This window comes from Bidens hawaiensis, unplaced genomic scaffold, assembly GCF_021521415.1.
Source record: "Bidens hawaiensis isolate Kalapana, Puna unplaced genomic scaffold, B.hawaiensis_p1.1 tig00024029_1, whole genome shotgun sequence".
Lineage (NCBI taxonomy): Eukaryota > Viridiplantae > Streptophyta > Magnoliopsida > Asterales > Asteraceae > Bidens > Bidens hawaiensis.
In genome coordinates this window covers 96,151-118,305 of record NW_027493790.1, presented here as the reverse complement: position 1 = coordinate 118,305, position 22,155 = coordinate 96,151, and the positions used below count along the sequence as shown (strand labels likewise).

At 35.1% G+C, this 22,155-nt stretch overlaps 2 protein-coding genes across 3 annotated transcripts; one reads left to right on the top strand and one right to left on the bottom strand.

The window, feature by feature from the left end:
• Positions 1-2,906: 2,906 nt before the first annotated feature.
• LOC143568644 (pentatricopeptide repeat-containing protein At4g04790, mitochondrial-like) lies at positions 2,907-10,289 on the bottom strand. 2 transcript variants are annotated; one of them, XM_077054745.1, is made up of 17 exons: positions 10,070-10,289; positions 9,917-9,961; positions 7,692-8,321; positions 7,251-7,430; positions 7,097-7,161; positions 6,778-6,885; positions 6,534-6,647; positions 6,329-6,427; positions 6,125-6,223; positions 5,129-5,248; positions 4,942-5,046; positions 4,701-4,865; positions 4,146-4,273; positions 3,740-3,818; positions 3,438-3,655; positions 3,086-3,361; positions 2,907-3,007 (listed from the first exon to the last, which is right to left on the bottom strand). In XM_077054745.1, exons 1-16 carry the CDS (start codon positions 10,287-10,289, stop codon positions 3,088-3,090), a joined length of 2,649 nt encoding a protein of 882 aa, XP_076910860.1. In that variant the 3' UTR covers positions 2,907-3,007; positions 3,086-3,087. The 2 variants fall into 2 exon arrangements, with proteins under 2 accessions (XP_076910860.1, XP_076910861.1); XM_077054746.1 differs by lacking the exon at positions 2,907-3,007 and having other exon boundaries at positions 3,084-3,361.
• A 9,962-nt stretch (positions 10,290-20,251) lies between these two features.
• LOC143568643 (early nodulin-like protein 9) lies at positions 20,252-21,737 on the top strand. Its single transcript, XM_077054744.1, has 2 exons — positions 20,252-20,502; positions 21,373-21,737. Exons 1-2 carry the CDS (start codon positions 20,310-20,312, stop codon positions 21,735-21,737), a joined length of 558 nt encoding a protein of 185 aa, XP_076910859.1. The 5' UTR covers positions 20,252-20,309.
• Positions 21,738-22,155: the final 418 nt, after the last annotated feature.

Here is a 22,155-nt window from a genome sequence, read left to right as displayed (position 1 = left end):
GAAGTCTTATTTTGAAATTGGTTCATAACCAAAATTCTTTCAATTATACATATATGACACCGAGAATGGATGGTTCAATAGAAAAAAGCATTCTCGGATACGATTTTGGACAGACATTTTTTTATTAAGTTTATTTAAAAAAATCATTTTGTGATATAAATAAAATCAATTTATGTACACATTGTATAGATACAAGCATAGATGTAATATATTTTTTTCATATATTCTATGTAATTATTTGTTTACTTATAATTTTATAATTTGAATTATCCCGTATGTGACACGGGCTCTAAAACTAGGGTTTTATAAAACAAAAAAAAAGTTATAAAAATTGAGATGGACCAATAGGGGTGGTGTTGGTTGGTAAAACCGACCATTGTCGACTTCGGGCGTTGAAGAAGCGAGTCTACGCAAATTCAATCGGCTTCCGTCGCGTTCGTTACGATACCATAACTAAAAAAGATTAGCAATCGGTTCATTTTCGTTACGGTATTGGAACTAAAACAAAGTGCGGCGGGTCAATGCGAATTCGGACGGTTTCGATTACATTTGTGACGGTACCTAAGGTTGGTTAAACCCGAACATTGTCGGTCCCGGACATTACGACGGGGTGTCGACGTGAATAACCGTTTAGTTATCAAATTTAAAAAACAAAAAAAAATTACTTGATCCAATCGTACGATGCCACTTGGACCAATCATGGTCTGCGGCATCAAACTTCTTGTTGTTATATATAATAATTCGGAGATTCGGTTTTCGCATTCTGGCCAGACTATGCGGTTACCACTTGACAGTCGTGCTATCATAAGAGCAGAACTTTCTGGTGTAACACACGGTGGGACGAAAGCCCAGGTGAGCTCGGAATCCGAACTGACAACCTCGCAACGCAAGGCCTATCTTAAATCCTCCATTGTCAATATCCACCCAAAGTAGAGGTGCACAAAACTAGTTTTAAACTCAAACCAAACCGGTCTGGTCAACGGCTGGTCAAACCCGGGGCTTGACTCAAATCGGTTCGGTTTATAAACCGGTTTAGAAGCAAGATAGGCCGGCCTGGTCAAGGTCGGTGTGATCCGGTTTAGAACCGTTTTCCTCAAACCGGTTCGGTTTTAAAACGGTTTGGTAGATCTTAAGGGGAACCGGTCCTAAAACTGACATTTTGGGTCGGTTTGGGAACCTGTTTAGGTGAACCGATTTCATTGTCAAACCGGTTTGGTTCGGTTTGCATAACATCAGTCCCAAACCGATTCTTTTGTACACCTCTAACCCAAAGTGAAACAAGTAGAGATCAAACTTGGGTCTTCATTAGATAACCAAGTCTTTCTACCACCAGGTCACAAGTAGGGGATACCAATGATTTGTTATGCATTAGGTAAACAAGATTAATAGTTTTATAATTTAGAAAATTCCAAATTTTTTTAATTCTAAAAACAGAAACGTCCCTTACAAATCCAAAAAGTTATTTTAAAAGTTGCATTTATCAACGGGGTTGCTTCAAATTTTGCCGAGGAAGATGGATTATGACCATGTGGCATTTATGATTGGAATTTGAAAACCCGTTGTCATGAATACCAAGGCGTCGTATGCAACAGGTTTGTAAGAGACATTTCTAGAATTTAAGCAAAGTGGGAGATATTTAAAGAACATCTCTCCTCAAAAGGGACATTTTTTGAATTTTCCATTATAATTATGTCTTTTAAATAAGAAAATATTACGTGTGGGCATGTTAACGAACCAAACGTTCATCGAACTGTTTGACAGGAGGTTCGTTTATTTTAATAAACAAGTGAACATAACACATGTTGCGTTTATTTTTTATGTTCATTCATTTGTGCTCGTGAATCATGTATTCGTGTACTTTTAAACAATTATTTTGATGTGTTTTGCATATGTTCGTTTGCGTTCATTCAAGTATGTTCATTTGTGTTCATTTCGCATGTTCATTTGGATTTTAAATGAACGAACATAAATGAACACGAACATGTTTATTTTTTAAACGAACGAACATGAACATAAATATGTGTCCGATTAAGTCCGTGTCGTTTAAAGTTAAATGAACGAACACGAACATGGCCTTGTTAGTGTTCCTTCAGTTCGTTTGCAAGCCTATTTACATGAAAGTATTGAAATACAAACTAACCTACAAATTTTCATACATGTATACTTCACTATAAAGCCATCTATACTGATTTTAACTACATGTCATTGTTAGAGTGTCACGTAAACAGTACAACTTCAGCCAAACTATACTTTCATTAGGGTATAGCGGTCTTAACTAAAAATCAAGTAAAGAAAAAGATAATAAAATAAAATTTTGTGATTGTTTGATTGAGGAAAGACCCATTTTTGCACTCCTCAGTCCTCACGCTTGTTAAAGCTTTGACAAAATGAGTTTTGGCGTTTGCGTCATGACGATGCTTATGTTAAAGGGTGTTATAGCATGAGTTAGTTGTCCACTACACATAATGTAATACATGTCTTTATAACGTAGCAACATGCTTACAAAATCAATTTTACCAAAAGAGCTACAAGAACCACATAAAAACTTACACTTACTGTTTTAAATGTGGTATATAAAACAGTTTTTAACGGCCTCAGTCCATTTCACTGCATTTGATTACTTTTGATGCAATGTGTACAATTGTACGTGATTCTCGTACTTCTTTATTTAAAATGGTTATACATAAGTAACATAGCGCGCCTCTTACATCCCACGACATAAAAAAAAGGCTAAATTTTAAGCGTTACAATTACAATAACTAATCTAGGTAGTTACAACTTTAATAAGATCAATTGCTCATCAATGATCACTTGAAGAATTAAGATGTCACCTCACAATCCCATAAATACCCCGAGGGGTTGATCGACAAAGAACCAAACCAACCACGCAACCCTAAAATGAATCTCTCTACTAACCAAAACTCAACTATCCGTTGGCATAACCTTGTATTGTATCCTAAATCTATTGTCTACTCATGTTAAGTTTCCCGGCCATTGATTCGTGCAGCTGTCAATTCATAAAAAGATCAAGAGTGACCGAAATGAGACGCGATATTGGAAAATGAAATAAATAAAGATTGCATACCTCTATTTTGGCTTCTTTTTCTTCTTCTTCTTCTTCTGGTTCTTTCCCTCGCTTTTCACAGAGGCGGGTTTGTCGGAAGAATCTAGAATTGCTTCAAGGACACGACTCATTTTCTTTTTCTTCTTTTTTTCCTCGCTTACTACAGATGCGGTTTTACCAAAAGTTTCATGACTTGCTTTCAAGACACCACACACATGCGGGTCATCATCGGGTATTTTTTCTAGTATAACCTTTGCAGCTTTATGGGCTCCCGAAGCTAAAAGTGCTTGATACATCCTAAAAATCAAATTCACAAGTGAAACACAGTGAGCATAAAATTATCAAATGTAAGGTAGGCTAATGCAAAACTAACCTAACATAACTTAAGACATTATAAGGAAGGCCAGCTGTTTGATACTCGTTCCAAACTATAAAAGAACGTTCTGGATCTTTAGCATTAACGCAAGCACTAAGGAGAAAATCAAGACTTTTTCTTGATGGTCGAATCCCAATATCGTTTTTAAGGGCTTGAAGTAGATCCAACCCGAATTGCACATCTGGTGGCTCTGCCTCCGCGACTTGGCAAAATACCTTATTTAAAATCACCATGGTATAGAATAAAAATAAATAAATAAATAAATAATAGAAATTAAAGAAAGAGAGCAAGCAAAAAACCTCATCAAAAAGAACATCGATAACCATCTCATTGGCGCTTGACTTCTCCATACGTTGCTTGAGTAAATCAACAGCCGAGCTATTCCATGTTAAAATAAGAACTTAATGCATTAAAATAATACGACAAAAACTATACTATTACAAAACAACATACTTTTTTTAAACATGATTTAGAGGTTGTATGCATTAAAATAAACACTTGGGGGCAACATTCAACATGCTCAACCTTTCAACCTGTTTGATCCGTTTCCATTTTGGCTTCTTTTTCTGGATTAATTTCATAGATACCCATCTAAGTTTCATAATGACCCTTTTAAAACCAAAATTACCATATTGCCCCTTATACTTTAATTAAATGTGTTGCGATAGACACCTTTACTAATATTATTGGATAAACAAAGCATACTCTGAAAGCTTGTGGCGAATGCAATACAAAATTATCTTTGCGCATCCTTCATCCCAGAGTTCTGAATTCCGTAATTGGTTCAGTAACTGAAGTAACCGACTTAGCTCACCTTCAGATTGAAGATGTTCCTGAAAAATGTTAAATGCTACACTTTTATTATCAGTATTGGCTCAATAAATTAATTTAATGGCCAAAACAAGTAAACATTTAACTTGAAAACTCGTAGAAACCATTTCTAAACACTAATTTTTTAAATTTATATTTTTTATTCTTTTTATATGTTTTTTCCAAAACCAAAAAATAAATTAAAAAAATATGTAGATTGCGAAAGTGCATGTATGTATCTTTTGAAGTTCCATATATGTATCTTATACGGGGTAAATATATGTATGCATATATATTTTTTTTCTTTTTATTCTTGGTAATGACTATTAGCATATAAAAAGAATGAAAAACTAAAAATTTAAATGTTAAAAAGTGGTTTTCACGAGTTTTTAAGTATCTTAGTGGTTTTCATTTGAACCCTCCCCATAGACTCAAAACATGAGCTCTTACAATAAGACTTATGATGGCTTTGGGCTCCAATTTTGCATCAAGTTGTTTGATTTTTTCATAAACTTCAAGTGCATCGGTTAACTGGCCATTCGTAGCAAGAGCAGAAACAAGCACACTTTTGATTTCATTCAAATTAATGGCAGGAATACGTTTGTCTGAAAGCACCTGCAACAGGTTTCAAATCTCAAATCGGTAAAACTTTTTCATAAGGTTTAAAAGAAGGATTTTAAAGCAAGTATACCTCTTTAGCCTTCTTAAACAATCCACAAGCTGTATATGCATTAATAAGTGCCATATAAATGTGTTTTGTAAGTTGAACTCCTGATTCACGCAATTCTCTTCGGTACTACATAACACATCACCGAATAATTTGAATTAGTATCTTATATTAATTATTTGAGAACTGCAACTTCAGATATTTTGCTTACCTTGTTAATATCGTCTTCACTATTGCAATTGCCTATAATATAACTGAAAGTTTGAGAATCTGGTTTGATATTTGAACTATCCATTTGTTTAAGAACCATCAGCCCTTTACTGAAGTTTTTCTGAAAATATAGAATAATAATTAAATTAAGAGAAAGTAAATTAATCATTCAATCAAGTGAAGAAGAACAGCATGGATGTTATTGTGCTGTCCACATTCTACAATGAAAAGCAGGATTCACATGCAGACATGTTGTATAATACGATTATGCCTGAATAAACGGAGTTCAGTGAACTATTTAAATGTATATACAAGTAAAAATGCATATTATCTTGAATTTTGACACATTATTTATGTCAACTCATTTCATTACACATATTTGTGGCAGTTTAAACCTATTTATATTAAAATGAGTCGATTTAGATTTGTATTCATATGATGATGGGTCAAATAATGTTAAAAAGCAGTTATAGCAGAACGGGTCAAATGGGTCGAGACGCTTGCACGGTTAAAAAAGGTGTCCAGCATGTATTCAATAGTGCTTACAAGTTATATCGTCCCAAATCATTTTATTTAAAAAAAAGTTGCAGTATTATTTTACAAATGTAGTTTGCTAGTCGTACTTAATGCACTGAATATTCAGTATAAAAAATAAATAAAATAAAAAGACAGACAAGATGAGGTGGTGGAATAATCAAACCCGGCCCGTTTTGACCCACATAAAAGTTTCTCATTTTGACATGTTAACCTGGCCATCTTAAATCATTATAATATAGTTTTTAAGATCATACTTAATACTTAAGACAACAATTAATTTGCAAAATTCAAAAAGAGAAAAAATCTCAGAGAAAGTGATGCCTGTTGTTCAACCGACCTGACTCGTGTTGACCTCCACATAAAAAACACTCATTTTGGCTCGAACTATTTTGACCTGCTACTGAACCATCCACTATCCCCACCTCTAATGACAAGTATAATATGAATGGGAAAAATATACCTGTCGAAAGTAACCACCCATTATAGCATTGTACATGTTAGCAGTAGGAAGTAAATCTAATTTCACCAATTCTTCAATCATGGCATACGCTCGATCAAACTGCAAATGAAAATCAAAGATAACAAAGCCAACTTGTATCAAAATGTTTAGATTTCAATAAGAGTAATAAAAATAATCAAGTGCAAGAAGCATCGCATCGCTTACATCCTTCATTTTCACACACATGCCTATCATAATTCTAAAGGTCTCGGCATTCGGCGTAATACTTTCATGATCATTTATCATAGAATGAATGTGATGGACCTGCCATCAAAAACTTAATTTAAGAAATACAAAATATGCAACTTTAGTAAACTTAAATAACGGCCATAACACCACATCACCAAGAGAACAGAGCCTGACAATGTACCAGTGTATATTCACAGCTTGCATAACATGCTGCTAGTATGGAATTGACCGCATTTGTCTTCACTTTTAAACCATCTTCAAGCATAGAACCAAGTAAATCAATTGCCAAATGTACCTATCTCAATCAAGAAGAAAATAAATGAACAATCAAAAAATAATAAAAAAAGAAAACGTGTTTGTTTTATCAAAACAAAAGCTAAAGTTTTATAATATGATATTTCTTTAGAGATTCAGATTTATCCAACCTCGTTTGAATTACAACAAGCTTTAATAAGCTTCTCATGAGATCCAGATGTCATGGGAACCTCCAATTCAGCATGCAAATTTTTGAAATTTTCAACAACGTCTTCAGCCTTCAAACAAGTAATCAAGATCAGCATATGTAAGTTACAATAAAACAGCATCATTACGAACTTTCTTGGAGCATTTTCAACGATTCATCATGATTTGCAGCTTTCTCCATTTAGCATAACAAAGACATAAATATACCATAAAGGACCATCAACGCGTGTGATGAATGCAAATTAAGACAAACAAAAGGAAAACTTTTGTTTAATTACTCACATGTATCTTTGGCATGCTAATTACATAACTGAAAATCAAGTTTGACAGATCGTGCTCTCCTTTATCTGTATAATACCAAAGAAATAGGTAGACGATTGTTCTTCACAATGATTTTAGTGCAGAATTCAACTTTTATAACATAAGAGTATTGTACCTTCTGTTTTAAGTTCGAGTATAAATTTCTTTGCATTAGACTCCAATAAAAACTTCCCCAACGATTTGAAAAGCAATTTCATATTCTCCTTTGAAGAAACTTTCTTTATATTTATTGTTTCTAAAAGTATTGAAACCTCCTCTTGTCGATCCGCTTCACACAAAGCTAGCAAATAGCTTTCTGCAACATCAACAATGGCATTAAGAATACTTCAGATAAAACAACTTTGAAAAACCTATTCATGTATAATAATTACGGGAAAGTTAACGTGCAAATCAAATTAACGTGCTAACTGTGAGAATCAAGTAGTGTAATTATATATACAAGTAGTGTAATTATGTAATTACATCGTAGTGTAATTACACTATAATGTAATTACACTATGTTGTAAGTATAATAACACTACTTGATTCTCACAGCAAAACCCTATTAATTACATACCATTGAAGTTGGAATTGTCATTATCATGTGCATTTTCAATTAACTTTTGTATTTTATCTTCATCACCTACTGTTATCCATAGAAGCATCTCATAATACGCTAGTCTTGGAAGACACTTTGGATTCTCCTTCTTAATGGTATCACAAAAAAAGTGAAATTCTTCAACAAAGCCCATATCAATAATAAACATCAGAAACTGGCCATAAGTTTCTTCCCCAATTTCAAAACCGCGTGTCCTCATAGTTTCAAAAACCATATATGCCCTATGAAACTCTTCTAAAGCAGCATCCTCATCAACTGCATTCCTAGCCTTCTCTATGCAAACTTCTATCATGCAATTAAACTCTTTAACACCCGTTTGACGGTCCAATCTATTAAAAACATCTATAGTAGCAACCGACCCTAGTTTTTGCGCGCACAATTTCATCAGTTTCCCAAAACGATTGGTTTGTGTAGTCTTGAAAACCCATCCTTGCTTCCTGTCTCGTGATACTTCTCTTCGCTGCAGTTGCGCAGAAGTGCTGGATATAATAGGAGGCCATGATGAATCCAAAATCTGTGTCAAAGGTTGCTCATAATGATCCTCTTCTGGTTCCGATTCGGGTTCTGGTTCTGGTAAAACAACCACATCTGCAGCAGTTCTACTATAATAAGTACAAAACTATACAAAGATATTTGAAGAGCAACAGTCAATTTTACTGACTCACCATTAAAACTTAACCTACCTGATTATCACATACCATACATATCACACATGTCATATATACATACAGATCAAACATATATATATATACATACATATCGCACATATCACATATACACATACCATACATAATTACAATATTACATATACATATACACGGTGTTGAAAATATCGGGACTAAGCGATTAATCGCTAGTCGGCCAGTAACTAACTAATTTTTAGTTAATCAGCCAAACCGCCCCTAGTCGGACCAAATCGCCGGCCAAATCCCTCCCCCCTCCCCCTCGTTTTTTGCTCAAAAGTTAAATTTATCCGTTTGCATCAGAAATTTTTTCCTGCACGACCCCCCACCCCCTCCTCTTTTGTGAGAACGTTTATACATATTTAGTCCGCAGCACCCCCCCCCCCACCCCACACACACCACCCGCTTTCATCTAAGCTTTGCCACTGCATGCATATAACAATACACACACACATTATCACTAAATCATTGACTTTCAATACACAGAATAATCATCCAAAAACACATTTAGCTCCCAACCCCAGCAAGTTCTACAACCTTATAAACACCTCCCATACACATAGATAACATATCACATATACACATTAACACATACATATCTCATACGCATACACATACATATCACATATACACATTAACACATATCACTAAATTATTGACATTCTCAGCATATTACCAAACAATAATAACCGATAACACACAAAATAATCATCCAAAACCACATTCAGCTCAATTTCACACAACAAGCATCACACAGGAACCAACACACTCACCGCTAACAACACTCTTCAGTCGCCTCAACAGATCTCTCTTTGTATATACACATATGCATACATACATATCTCATACGCATACACATACATATCACATATACATATCACTAAACTACTGGCATTCAATACAACAGATCTCTCTTCGTATATACACATATACATATCACTAAACTATTGGCATTCAATACAACAGATCTCTCTTCGTATATACACATATACATACATACATATCTCATATGCATACACATACATATCACATATACATATCACTAAACTATTGACATTCAATACAACAGATTTCTCTTTGTATATACACACATATCACATATCTCATATGCATACACATACACATACATATCACATATCACATATACACATATCATTAAACTATTGCCATTCTATACAGCATATTACCAAACAATAATAACCGATAACACACAAAATAATCATCCAAAACCACATTCAGCTCAATTTCACACAACAAACATCACACAGGTACCGAAACACTCACTGCTAACAACACTCCTCAGTCGCCTCAACAGATCTCTCTCGTATATACACATATACATACATATCTCATACACATAAATATCACATATACACATATACATATCACTAAACTATTGACATTCAATACAGCATATTACCAAACAATAATAATTAAATAATCATCCAAAACCAGCTCAATTTCACACTACAAACATCACACCGGTACCGAAACACTCACCGCTTACAATTCTCTTCAGTCGCCTCAACAGATCTCTCTTCGAATCTGCTCACAGCTCACAAACACACCAATCATTTCAAATTATTTCAAAATTAGGTCACAAACAGAGTCAACACAACATAATATATTAATAACATATATAAACAACTGTACCGCTAATTGAAGCAGTTCGAGCTCTAAGGCTCTCAACTGCCAGCTCACTCAACGGTTTAGAACCACCGGAATTATCAGAGTCTGATTTTGTGGTTAGTTTGATGTAGTTTTTAAGTGTTACGTCGGATGACGTGGCGGTGGTTACGGCGGTACGCGTGAGGCGTTTGGGCGGGTGATCGGACACCAGGAGTCTGGTTAGGTTTCTGGCCCGGGCGGACATTTGGCCATCGGCGGTTTTGGTGGGGAGTTGTTTGTTTTAAAACTCAAGGGTTTGTTTAGTTCTCGATTTGTGCATGAAATGGGTATGGGGTGTGTTTGGATGGTTTACACTTGCCAAAATTAGTTGGTAATAATAGTAAATAGTAATCCTTACATTTTTACTTTTTTTAAAACAAACACGACTACCCAAGGACGAGCCATGTCCGAGCTCGACTAGGGTTGAGCTCACCTTGTTTAACTTATGCAGAGCTGGAGCTTGGCTTATTTCAGTCTCTATTTCTAAAGCTCGGGTTCGGCTCGTTAGTAGTTTTCAATCTCGAGCTTAGCTCGTAATTTTTTTTTGAACGATAAACTTTTATAAACAAGCGGCGCGAAAAAAAGACCCCAAAAACCCCTCCACAACCCAGAGGGCATCCACCAACCAAAAACCCACTACATTAACTTAAAAGTTAAAATTACACCAACTCGACCAATCTACAGCATTACATTTAGATCAATTTTTAAACCAAAGGAACTTTAAGGATTTTATATCACCTATGATCTCTTAGATTTTTACCTCTTTTCCTGCGTACAACCTCTCATTTGTCATTTTCCAAATTCTCCAACACGCGATGATAGTTATACCATGAATGACATCTTTTTCACTCGCTTCTAAGCCCACAAAAATCAAAGATGTCAAGCAAGTCTCTAACCGAGAAAGCAAAAACAGGAGGGATCTTACACTACCGACTTATGTTCTCCCAAACAACCGCCGCAACCGTGCAACCCGTAAAAATATGGTCCACCGATTCCCAACTAGACTCGCACAAAGTACACAAGCGATTATTGATTGGGATATTCCTTTTTTCAAGTCATTATTAATTGATTTGTATATATTTATAATTAATTTTATATTTTTTTCAATTATAAATTCATATATAAAATGATATATATTATTATTATATTATAAAATTTTTATAAATGATAGGCTTGCGAGCTAGCTCAAGCTCAATAAGTGAAGCTAAGGATCGGGATCGTTTATTAAACAAGCTTGCTTTTAGGTTTGAGCTCAGGTTCGCTTGAGTTTTTTCACGAATCGATCTCGAGTAGCTCGCGGGCATTGCACCCCTAGTTTTATCGTGCGAGTCGAGCTTAAGCTTAAGTTGGATGTATAAGGAGTTGTGTGTGTTCTTATGATGGCAAAAAACGAGCTCTTGTCAGTTTTTGAAGATCATGTGATGTATAACTAAAATTTGTTCAAGTTCATTCTTGATTTGGATCGTTTATACTGCAATTTAACTATATCTAGGCTTGGATGTTGTTAAAAGTATGAAAGTGAGTAGAAAAATCGAATAACCAAAATAACCAACTAAAAGTAATTAAACAATTAATGGTTTTATGATTCGATTATGGTTATCAATAAAACGTTATATCACCTTATAATTATATGTATTCGTATATCATCCCTATGGGGTCTTATTAAACTTACATAATATCATAACTAAACACCCACATGAACCTTTCCCATAATCAAGTTCTCATTCATTCAAGACTTTACCTAATCATATACATAAGCATCACTAGTTCACTACATCATCAATAGATCATGATCATATATGTGGTAACATCTTCATAAGAATATCATGGTTATATATACATATTCACCAACACATCATCACACATATCTCATGATCAACTATCATATATCATCTAATTATTCTTATACTCACCACAATATCATGACTTTATGAATATAGAAGACTTGATCACTTATTCGTACGGGCGAAGCATGTATTGTGGCCCAAGACCCCAACCCCGTTTTCGTCCACAAATTTGAGCTCAGTTTCCTTATGTTTTCGTTCAAACTTCGCCATTGCGGCTATTCGTCATAACATTGATGTGCTATAAGTAGTGAAGAAACACTAACTGGACCCCGGGCAGATTACGGATAACCTGGGGGTTAGATAGATGTTTCCCACGAGGGGTTAGACCCGGCAAAGATGGTTCTTCTGATAACCTGCAAAACAGACACCGTGAGCTCGTCACTGAGAAGGGGGGGGTTCCTCCTTGTGACCACCCTCCGGCGTGAGAATCAGACTAGATTGCTCTTGAATATAAATGTATATTAAGAGATTGCTAGAGCAGATATCAGGTATAATATGTAATACGAGATAGTATATGATGATACCGTGATAAGATGAGATGATCATACCATTTGGGGTATTTATAGCCGAAGGTAGGTTTCCAAGAAGGTGTAGCCGGCTGAATAGTATTCCTGTTCTACCAACTGTGGCCTACGCACGTGCCATGCTGGTAGTTGGTGGGTAGGCAGCGGCTGACAGTGACCAGGCCTGCTGTGTACTATTCCTTTTCCACCAACTGCCGGCTATGCACGTGGTATGACAGGAGTTGGTGAGTAGGCAGCGGCTAATAGTGACATACAGTACAAGAGCATGCTGCTCGCCATACTGTTGTCAATGAGCTGTCGTATCTTTGGTCAGATCTTTTGCCCATACCTCGTCAGGTACAGTACAGAAGATCTTCCCGTATCGTACGGACTGGCTTATTTGGGCGGGAGTATTCCCCCTCCCGCCTTTGTGCGGGATTGTTCCCGGCTTTGCTCATCCCCTCAGGTGACTGCTGAGTTATTGAGAGCTAAGTGCCTTGTGCGTATAGCCTTGCTGCGCGGGTGGCCTTCCCTAATGGCTTGTATCCGCAGCTGCGGGAACAGGCAGAGTACTTCACCATTGGGAGGCATTTCCTGCGGGAACAGCTTGCGTACTGCGCGTAAGGACGTCACGTCTCTGAGCATGGTGGGTCCTGCGGATCCAGTTGGTTTCTGCGCAGACGTCTCTCTTCAAGGTGAGTCTTGCGGGTCCAACTGGGCTCTGCTGGGACCTACCTCTTCAAGTAGTTTAATAATTATTAACTAAATACACTAATTTAGACACTAATTAATATTCTAGACTTTCTAAAACTCGACTAAACTACTAACCGACAAGTGAACCGGTCGACTCTAGTACAGCTAAGTAAGTCCGGATATCGAACCCACGAGACTCTTTAAATTACGTTTACTAGCTAATTAGACTCAATTACAGACATGACTATTTATTTATTATTTGTTTAAGGAGGATTTTACTAATAAACTAATTTAAACTAATTAAGGAAACTAAAGACGACTAAACTTAGAACTTGGACTTAATTCAGATGATGATGAACAACCACCTAGGCTAGAATCCCCTAAGTTTCAGTTATCAATTAACCCGGGATAATACTTAGTTATGGAACTGTGATCGTAAAATAGACACCTAAGCGAAAACCCGAACAAGACCCCTGACCCTTCTCAAGAGACACCTATGGGTTTCTAATAAGTTTTAACGCACACCAGTATTAAAAATCAAGTTTCCTTACGGTCACCTAATTAATTACAAACTAGTTCCTTTATACGAAATCCTACCTTATAGCGCGAAAATCGAAGGCAGCCTAATATATTCAATTGACTCGATAGACAAAGTTAATCAATCAAACTTAGACGGACTCCTTACGAAGAACTAAATCTAGCAATCCCGATCAACAAAGACCTATCAATAACCTAGCACCTTACAGCTATTTAGGTTAGCAGCACACTTAGGTTTATTTAATTAAATAATATTATTCCTATGATCTTATTCGAAGTCAATCATAAAATAGTCAAAGACACAAAGCAAATGACCTAATAGTAACCTATCTTAATGACAAACAATAATCAAGGCAACTATGGAATAATAAAACTTAATTAAACAACCTCAAGTACACATACGCATCAACTTAGTATACTTAAACCTTTTACTAGTTCATAAAACCATAACGATAAACAAAACCCAAGCCAAGATCAAACGTCAACAAAAGTTCATCATAAACCTAGGCGGTCTAAGGATTTAGCCAACAACCATACTCAAGAACAAACCAAAATAAATAAGTTCAAATAATGGGTTCATGATGAAAACGATAAATTCAAACAAAATAATAATGATGTTTGGCTTAGTAGGTGTTGAACCTAAACCTCTCTGCTTGAACCGATGGCTTTAATTTTCTTCTTTTATCTTCTCTTGCGGCAGCAGTTTTATAAATCTAACTCCTCTCTTTGGCGTCTGCCTCTGACTCTCCATCGGGTCCCCTTGCGCCCGCCTCCTTCTTTCTTAATTTGTAGCCGACAAAACCAAATACCCCTCGTGGGCTTGTTCATCCCCCACCATAACATTTAAGTGGGATGCACCCTATAATTATACCTATGGCCCAATACAATGTCAAATATAACATAACTGATTCGTAGCATGAGATCCAGATTTTATGTGTATAATAATATTTCCATGTAAACTTGACTTAAAAATTCACGTGGCCTATATCACAGTAACATATAAACTCAAATTAATAGATTGGGTTATGAATCTTTTATATATATTAATGAAGCATATCACAAATATTACTCCATCTTAACTCGTTTAGTCATGAAACATTAACAATCCATATATAAACGAATTAGGAGTAATAATAAACAAAAGCTTATCCAAAAAACTATCAACAATGTAAGAGAGATATATATATATAATTTATATATAATTTGGACCACATCAAACATCATCATAAAAATCCCTTACTCATATTATTCATTTCATACAAGTATTCATCATAGCATCTTCATAATCATCCTAAGAATCCACATAACACATCATCAATTTCATAATACTTTATAAGCATACTAACAATCAGTACATCCTTATAATAAGACAATAAGCTAATGAGCATCTTAGAACATTTCCAACCCATCCTTTAAAATTATGTGAGGAGGGTTTGTAAATTATATGGTGGGGTTGTGAGTGGTTGTGAGTGTAAATTATAGGGTGGAGAGAGAAAAGGTAGTGATTTTTTGTAAATTTAGGGAAAAGGTAGTGATTTTTTGTAAATTATAGGATGAAGAGAGAAAACTGTAATGAAAAAGGTATAAAAAATATTATTTAATTGAACATGAGAGAGAAATGTAGTGTTTTTTAGTGTAATTATATGATATATATGGATATAGGGATAAGGAACGGGTTGAGAATGCTCACATTATAAATTTACATATTTCATATTCCTTATAATATGCGTTCAAGGTTGCCGCAAGACATTTAGCTTTTACACGGTTACAAAACTTTTACACTTTATTTTTGCCCTTTTAATTTAACTCTTACCATACTTTTAGCCTCTCAACCTTGATACAAAGCCTTTTTCACTTTTACAAATTGCACAAAACTTTTAGATTTTCAGTTTTGACCACAAAACTTTTAAACTTTTACAAACTGGTCACAAAATGCATTTTTAATAGTACCGTGATAAATCGGATCAATATCGACTAAGTTTCCGTCGCGTCCTTACCGCAACACGACATAAAGAAACTTGCTACTTTTAAATTTCAAACACACAAGTTAGAACATCGACATCTCATTCACCTTATCTCCATTTCGGACACAGTTTAATTCATTGCGAAGCACTCGTCAAGGAGAACACAAACCAAATTAACAATCATAAAACATAATCATCTGTGTCCAATTTTTCTAAAACAACCTAATTCCCCCAGTTTTAACCAATTTCACTAAACATTTTCTTTCTGTCCGCTTGAATTCCCATTCTTGTTTAATCTGTCGCTTAATCTGTCGCGATAGTTCTCTTTGCTGCAATTGTGCATCACGGTTGGATACGATACGAGGCCATGAGATTGAACCCACAACATTTGCCAAAGGCACCTTATAAAAACTTTCCTCCGGTTCTGGTTTTGGTTTTGGTTCTAGTAAAACAAAAGCATCTGCTAAACTTCTACTATAATAAGTACAAAAATATACAAAGATATTTGAAGAGCAACAGTCAATATTTACCAACTTACCATAATACTTAACCTACTTGGATTAAATTGGCATTACACATTTGGATCAAGTAGAACATGAAAAAAAAATGTGTGATTATGGTACATTAAATTCTTGGTTTCCAATCAGGCATGTAAACGAACCAAACATTCAATGAACAACTCATGACCTGTTTGACAAGAAGTTTGTTTATTTAATAAACAAACAAACATGACACATGTCTCGTTCGTATATTTATATTCCTCTATGTTCGATAGTTTACGTTTGTGAATATATTCATTTATTTTTTTGGCTTATTACAACTTAGATCATGAAAAAAGTGTGTAGTTGTGGTACATTAAATTCTTGATTTCCAATTAGGCATCTAAATGAACCAAACGCTCATTGAATAGTTTGTGAACAGTTCGACAGAAAGTTTGTTTATTTAATTAGTGAACAAACATGAACACGCGTATCATTTCTTCATTTATGTTCGAACATTCGTATATTTATATTCCTCTATGTTCGTTAGTTTATATTGTTTACGTTCGTTAATATATTCCTTTAATCTTTTTAGCTCACTACAACTTAGTTTAGTGTTAATAACATTTTAGACCCAGTACATTGTTTTCACGCTACTTTTAACTGGCTCTAGATCAATCATGTTCATTCATCTATGTTCTGTTACCGTTATACTTTTAACAAACGAACATAAATGATTAAATGAACACGAACACGCGCATTTATTTAACGAGCCAATACGAACAAGAAAACCCTGTTCGTCTAATTATTCATGTTCTATTGTTTGTTCAGTTAAACAAACAAACGAACGAACGAACACGAGCATGCTACGTTCGTGTTCGAGATCTTGCTTTGAATCTGTGATACAGTTGATGAAACATCAATAACATTTTATTAGGCAATACATATAAACAAAAGAACGATTACGTACCATTGTACTCGGAGTAGTTTTACTTCGGATTATGTCATTGGCGGAGGATATGGCGGCGGTACAGGCGAGGTTTTTGATCGTGTGGTCGGAGTATGCGGTGGCGGCATTCACCAGCTTGGTGAGGTTTCTGGCCATCGGTAAGGGTTTTGTTGTGTTTAAACTTTAGGGTTTATATATTTCTAAGAACGTGCATGGTATGGATATTGGGTGTGTTTGGATGTGTTACGTTGTAAACGAACCGAATGTCCCATGAACTGTTCGGCGAGAAGTTAGTTTATATTCATGTGTATAAGAATTAATATATGATCGAACATATGGGTGACAATCTTGACCTAAATCATTTCAAATGAGTTAATTTGGGTTGTTTTGAAAATTATATGGGTTTGGTTTGGAAAAGAGATTTTAACTAAGTGGGTTATTTGAAATTCCACCTTGTTATTTTCGGGTCAAAATGGGTCAACAAATTCAAAGAAATGGATCGATGTGGGTCAGTGTCATAAGGAAATGTGGCAGGTTGAAACGGGTTTCGGAGTGGCATAGATTTTCGCACGAAATGGGTTTCGGATTGGAACGAGTTCGGTTCAGGTTTCGAGGCAACACGAGTTCTTGCACGGGACGAGTTCAATTCATTTTCTCTGGTTTAAAAAAAACAATAAAAAAATCATAACTCAAAATATAAATCAAAAACAAAAAAAAGTAAAAAAATAAAATAAATGTTCCTCCATTGTCCTCGTTTAAAAAATTAAAAAAAAAATCGAAACCCTTTCCAACCCAAACCCTAATGCAACCCTTTTTATTTGACCTGTTCTGACCCTAACCCATTTCGACCCAACCTAACCCATTTGTCACCACTAAATTCGAACACGAACAAAGAATTTCATTCGGTAAGCTTAACAAACAAACATGAATAGAGGCTTATGATTAGTGTTAGAATTCCAGTATTGCTATTTTTATTTGTATATTTTTTTATTATTTACTATTATCACTATTATGATATAATTATGCTTATGATTAGTGTGTGAAGTTTTTTTTTATTTGGATATTACGTGTTGTACTTCCAGATTTTCGGGTGATTTTGTGTTACTTTAGTGATTATTATTCTCAAATTAATAAATTAATATATGTTCGTTTACTTGTCATTTATGTTCGTTTATGTGTTTGTCCACTAGTGTCCTTCAGTATTTGATAGCATTCAACCATTAGTGTCCCATTTACAAAATTAAAGAATGTATACGGACGGATACGAACAAACTCAATTCTTTAACGAACGAACACAGACACGAAATTTCGTTACGGTAAAGTGTTCGTGAACTGTCTGTTTGTTCACCAAAAGTTTAACGGACAAACATGAACAAGCTCTTGTCCAGTTCAGTTCGGTTACATCCTATGTGTTACCCATACCAAAATTAGTTTTTTTAGTAATCCTTGTCTGCTCTAGTTTCTAGTTTTGTTTTGTAACATATTGCACCTAATTTGACATTATCATTGAAAAACCCATAGGTGGCAGTACTAAATATTTGGCTAAGAAATTAAATTCAAAATAAATTTAATGTTAAAATCATTATAGCGAGCCAACGAGCGAGATTAACTCAACTTGTGCTCGACACAACATTTATATTTGTCAAAGGGCAAGATATCCACGAATGAATATCTAGGAACTCTCCCTAGCTCCAATAGCTGACACAAACACCGATTGTACTCTCCACATAAAGAGAGCCAACTCTCTATGTGATTAAGCTCGGGCATAAAAATAAGTATTTGGACATTAAGAGTAAGATGAAAATGAAGTGAAAGATAGTGAGATAAGAATGTCCGACTTTAAATGTTATTAACAAGCTTTAGATGCGTTGATTCTATGGATAAAACGAATAATATTAATTGGTATAAAAACAAATGTTTTTTTTAATAATTTAACTAGGTTTCTTTTTCATTTAACTGATAATCATGAATATGATCCTTTATTTCTTGAGAAATAAAGTTTATTTGAGGCATGCATTTAAATTTACACATCCTAAAGTGGTTCTACAGGAATCATTCAACCAATCATGGCATTGTGTATAAAGAATGTTCTTTGTAAAATAGCAAAGCAAAGTGTGACCCCACAAAGAAAGTGGCTCAATATGGATTTATATTTACTTTTGCATTTTCTATTTTCGTTGGAGAAGAAACATTGATATGAATGACGCTGATGATCTATTGATAAAGATAAAGACTTTAAAACATCTGAGTTTGGAAAGTCTTCGGTTCAGGTTAAAAAAGTTATTGTAATAGCTGCATTTTATGATTTTTATCTAAATACATATACATTACATGCGCATACGCATATTGTCTTGCTTTAACAAAAACTAGGTGAAAAGAGGGAATCAAAGAAAGAGTTAGGCGAGAGAAATAAACCGTCTTTTTGATTTTGTAGTTTTTGTTGACACAAATGTATATTTGTTTACACGGATATCAACTCGATATTGGTTATGAACAGGGCCGTCTCCGAGAATTGTTAAAAAATTTTGGGTCGAATGCGAAAAAAATTTTGAGCCTTAAGTGAAAGGGGTATTTTGTCGGGTTTCAACAATTTAATTTTTAAATAAGCTTACTTGGTTATGATTTGGGTTGTGTAAAAAATTTTGGGACTTTTTGTATAAAAATAGGGTTAAAATGCCTCAAGTAGGCTAGAACCCACAACCTTTTGGTTCGAAGTCATACCCATTTGCTACTAAACCAAGCTAATGGTCGTGCAATTAAGTTTAAATACTAAATATACATATCGTTTTTCATAAAAATATATAATTATTTAAAAAAAAAATCCGGGCCTAGCTGGGTGTCGGGCCGGAGTCCGTCCACCACCCGACCCTCCCTTAGAGCTGGCCTTGGTTATGAAATGAACACATGTGTGTATATAGGAAATGTTTAAATACAAAGGGATCTTAACGTATAAAGCGTACAAAGGATTATATATAGGTTGCGTAATTATTAACATAGATTGCATGAATATTTTAAAAGTTGTGTAATTATTGTGTGTAATTAGCTATATATGTTTTTAATTATGTTACTTGAACCTTTAATGTATTATAAGCTCTAATATGCCTTGTACCACAACTCAAGAAATGTGTAGGGAAGAAGAGAATAACCAAAAGCTTCATTCCTACTTCATCTTTAATTTTTTCCCTACAAATACCCACACAATACCATCCTCATTTCACACTCATCATTTGTCTACCATTGTTTCTAGTTTAACATGGCAAACTCCATCACTAGCCACCATATTCCGCCAATGATGGTCGCCAGTGTGGCGGTTTTATGCCTTTTAGCGTTGATTCAGAAAGGAGAAGCGTATGATTTCAAAGTAGGTGGTTCAGGCGAGTGGAGCCTTTCGGCTTCCTACAATCAATGGGCCGAGAAAAATCGGTTTCAAGTTGGTGACACTTTATGTGAGTTTCTTCATTTCCGTTTGTAATATTAAGGGATTTAAATATATTGACGGTTCAGTCAATTTTTTGACGAACCCATGAACATGTTATTAAAATGGGTCGTATTTTTGTTGACCTGACGTGTTTGCAGGTTGACCCATTTATTTTATAAACTTTTTTTGAAAATGTTTTAAGTGGTAACATAATTCCATTTGGTATATTATGTCAAAATTTATTAGATAAAGTCATAAAAGAGAAATAGTGTAAGTTTTGTAGTTTAAATGTGATAATTTTTATATACATTTGTGTTTTTTTTTTAAGTTTGCTAGAGTATGGATGTGCAAAAACCAAAAAAAAAAAAAAAGATCACCTTAAACGAGTCATGTTTGTGTAGAGATGTACAAAAATACCGGTTTGGGAAAGGTTCACTGCAAACCAACCCGAACCGGTTTGACAAGAAAACCGGTTTCACACAAACAGGGTCCCAAACCGACCCAACTCGCTGGTTTTTGGACCGGTTCCCCTTCTGAACTACCAAACCGGTTTGAGGAAAAGCCGATTCTAAACCGAATCGAGTTGGACCATTTCGACCTTTCTGCTCCTAAACCGGTTTCTAAACCGAACCGGTTTGAGTCAAACAGGTTTAGACCATGGTTTGACCAAACTGGTTCGGTTTAAAAAAAAACTGGCTTTGTACAACTTTTTGTTTGTGTCAATAACTCGTGCTATGGGCCGAAAACAAACACGACCCGTTTAACGCCCAGGTTCAATATGAAAGCCCATTATTCTGTTGGCCAATTGTTGGGCTTTATGCTTTGTGCCCATTATATTCAGGCCCAGCCCAAACTATGAAAATAATAAGCAATACCATTTTGGCATGCACTCATGCAGTGTTCAAGTATGATGATGATAAAGACTCAGTCCTAGAAGTGAGCAAAGAAGATTATGACAATTGCAACACCGAAAATCCCATCGCAAAACACGACGATGGTCACACTGTGATCAAGTTTGATCGGTCCGGGCCCCACTACTTCATTAGCGGAGTCTCAGACCATTGCAAAAACGATGAGAAACTAGTCGTGGTAGTCATAGCGGACCGAAGCCATAAGTCACCACCATCCCCCGCCCCATCAGGGACAGAGTCACCAACCCCACCATCTGATGTGAAGCCGCCGTCTTCTTCTCCAAATGACGCGTCTTCGGTTGTCATGAGCCTCCTTTGCTTCATTGGAGCACTTGCTTGTTTTTTGAGTTAAAAAATTTGCAAATGAAGTGTTTGTTTTATTTCTTTTTCCTTTTTATTTTTTATTTCAAATTATATATTTGCATTTTTTTACTTATTTTGTATTGGAGTGTGAAGTATGATAAATGTTTGCATATGAGGAAATAAATTGATATTGTGTTGTGTGGATAAATAGAATTTAAAATATTTATTGCTCTTTAAAAAAATTCGGGCCAAAATGGGTCGGGTCGGGTCAGGTCAGGTCGAATGAACTTTTATATAAATAATAGTTTCGACGCGTGATCTTAATTTTGTAATTTTTTTTTGATTGATAAATACAAGTTTCCTACATATAACTGCAAAAAATTCTCAATGAAGCAACAATGGCCCGATAAAGCACGCAAACGGGTTACCAAGCCATTTAAAAACCGAAAATCTGTTCTAAGCTCGAT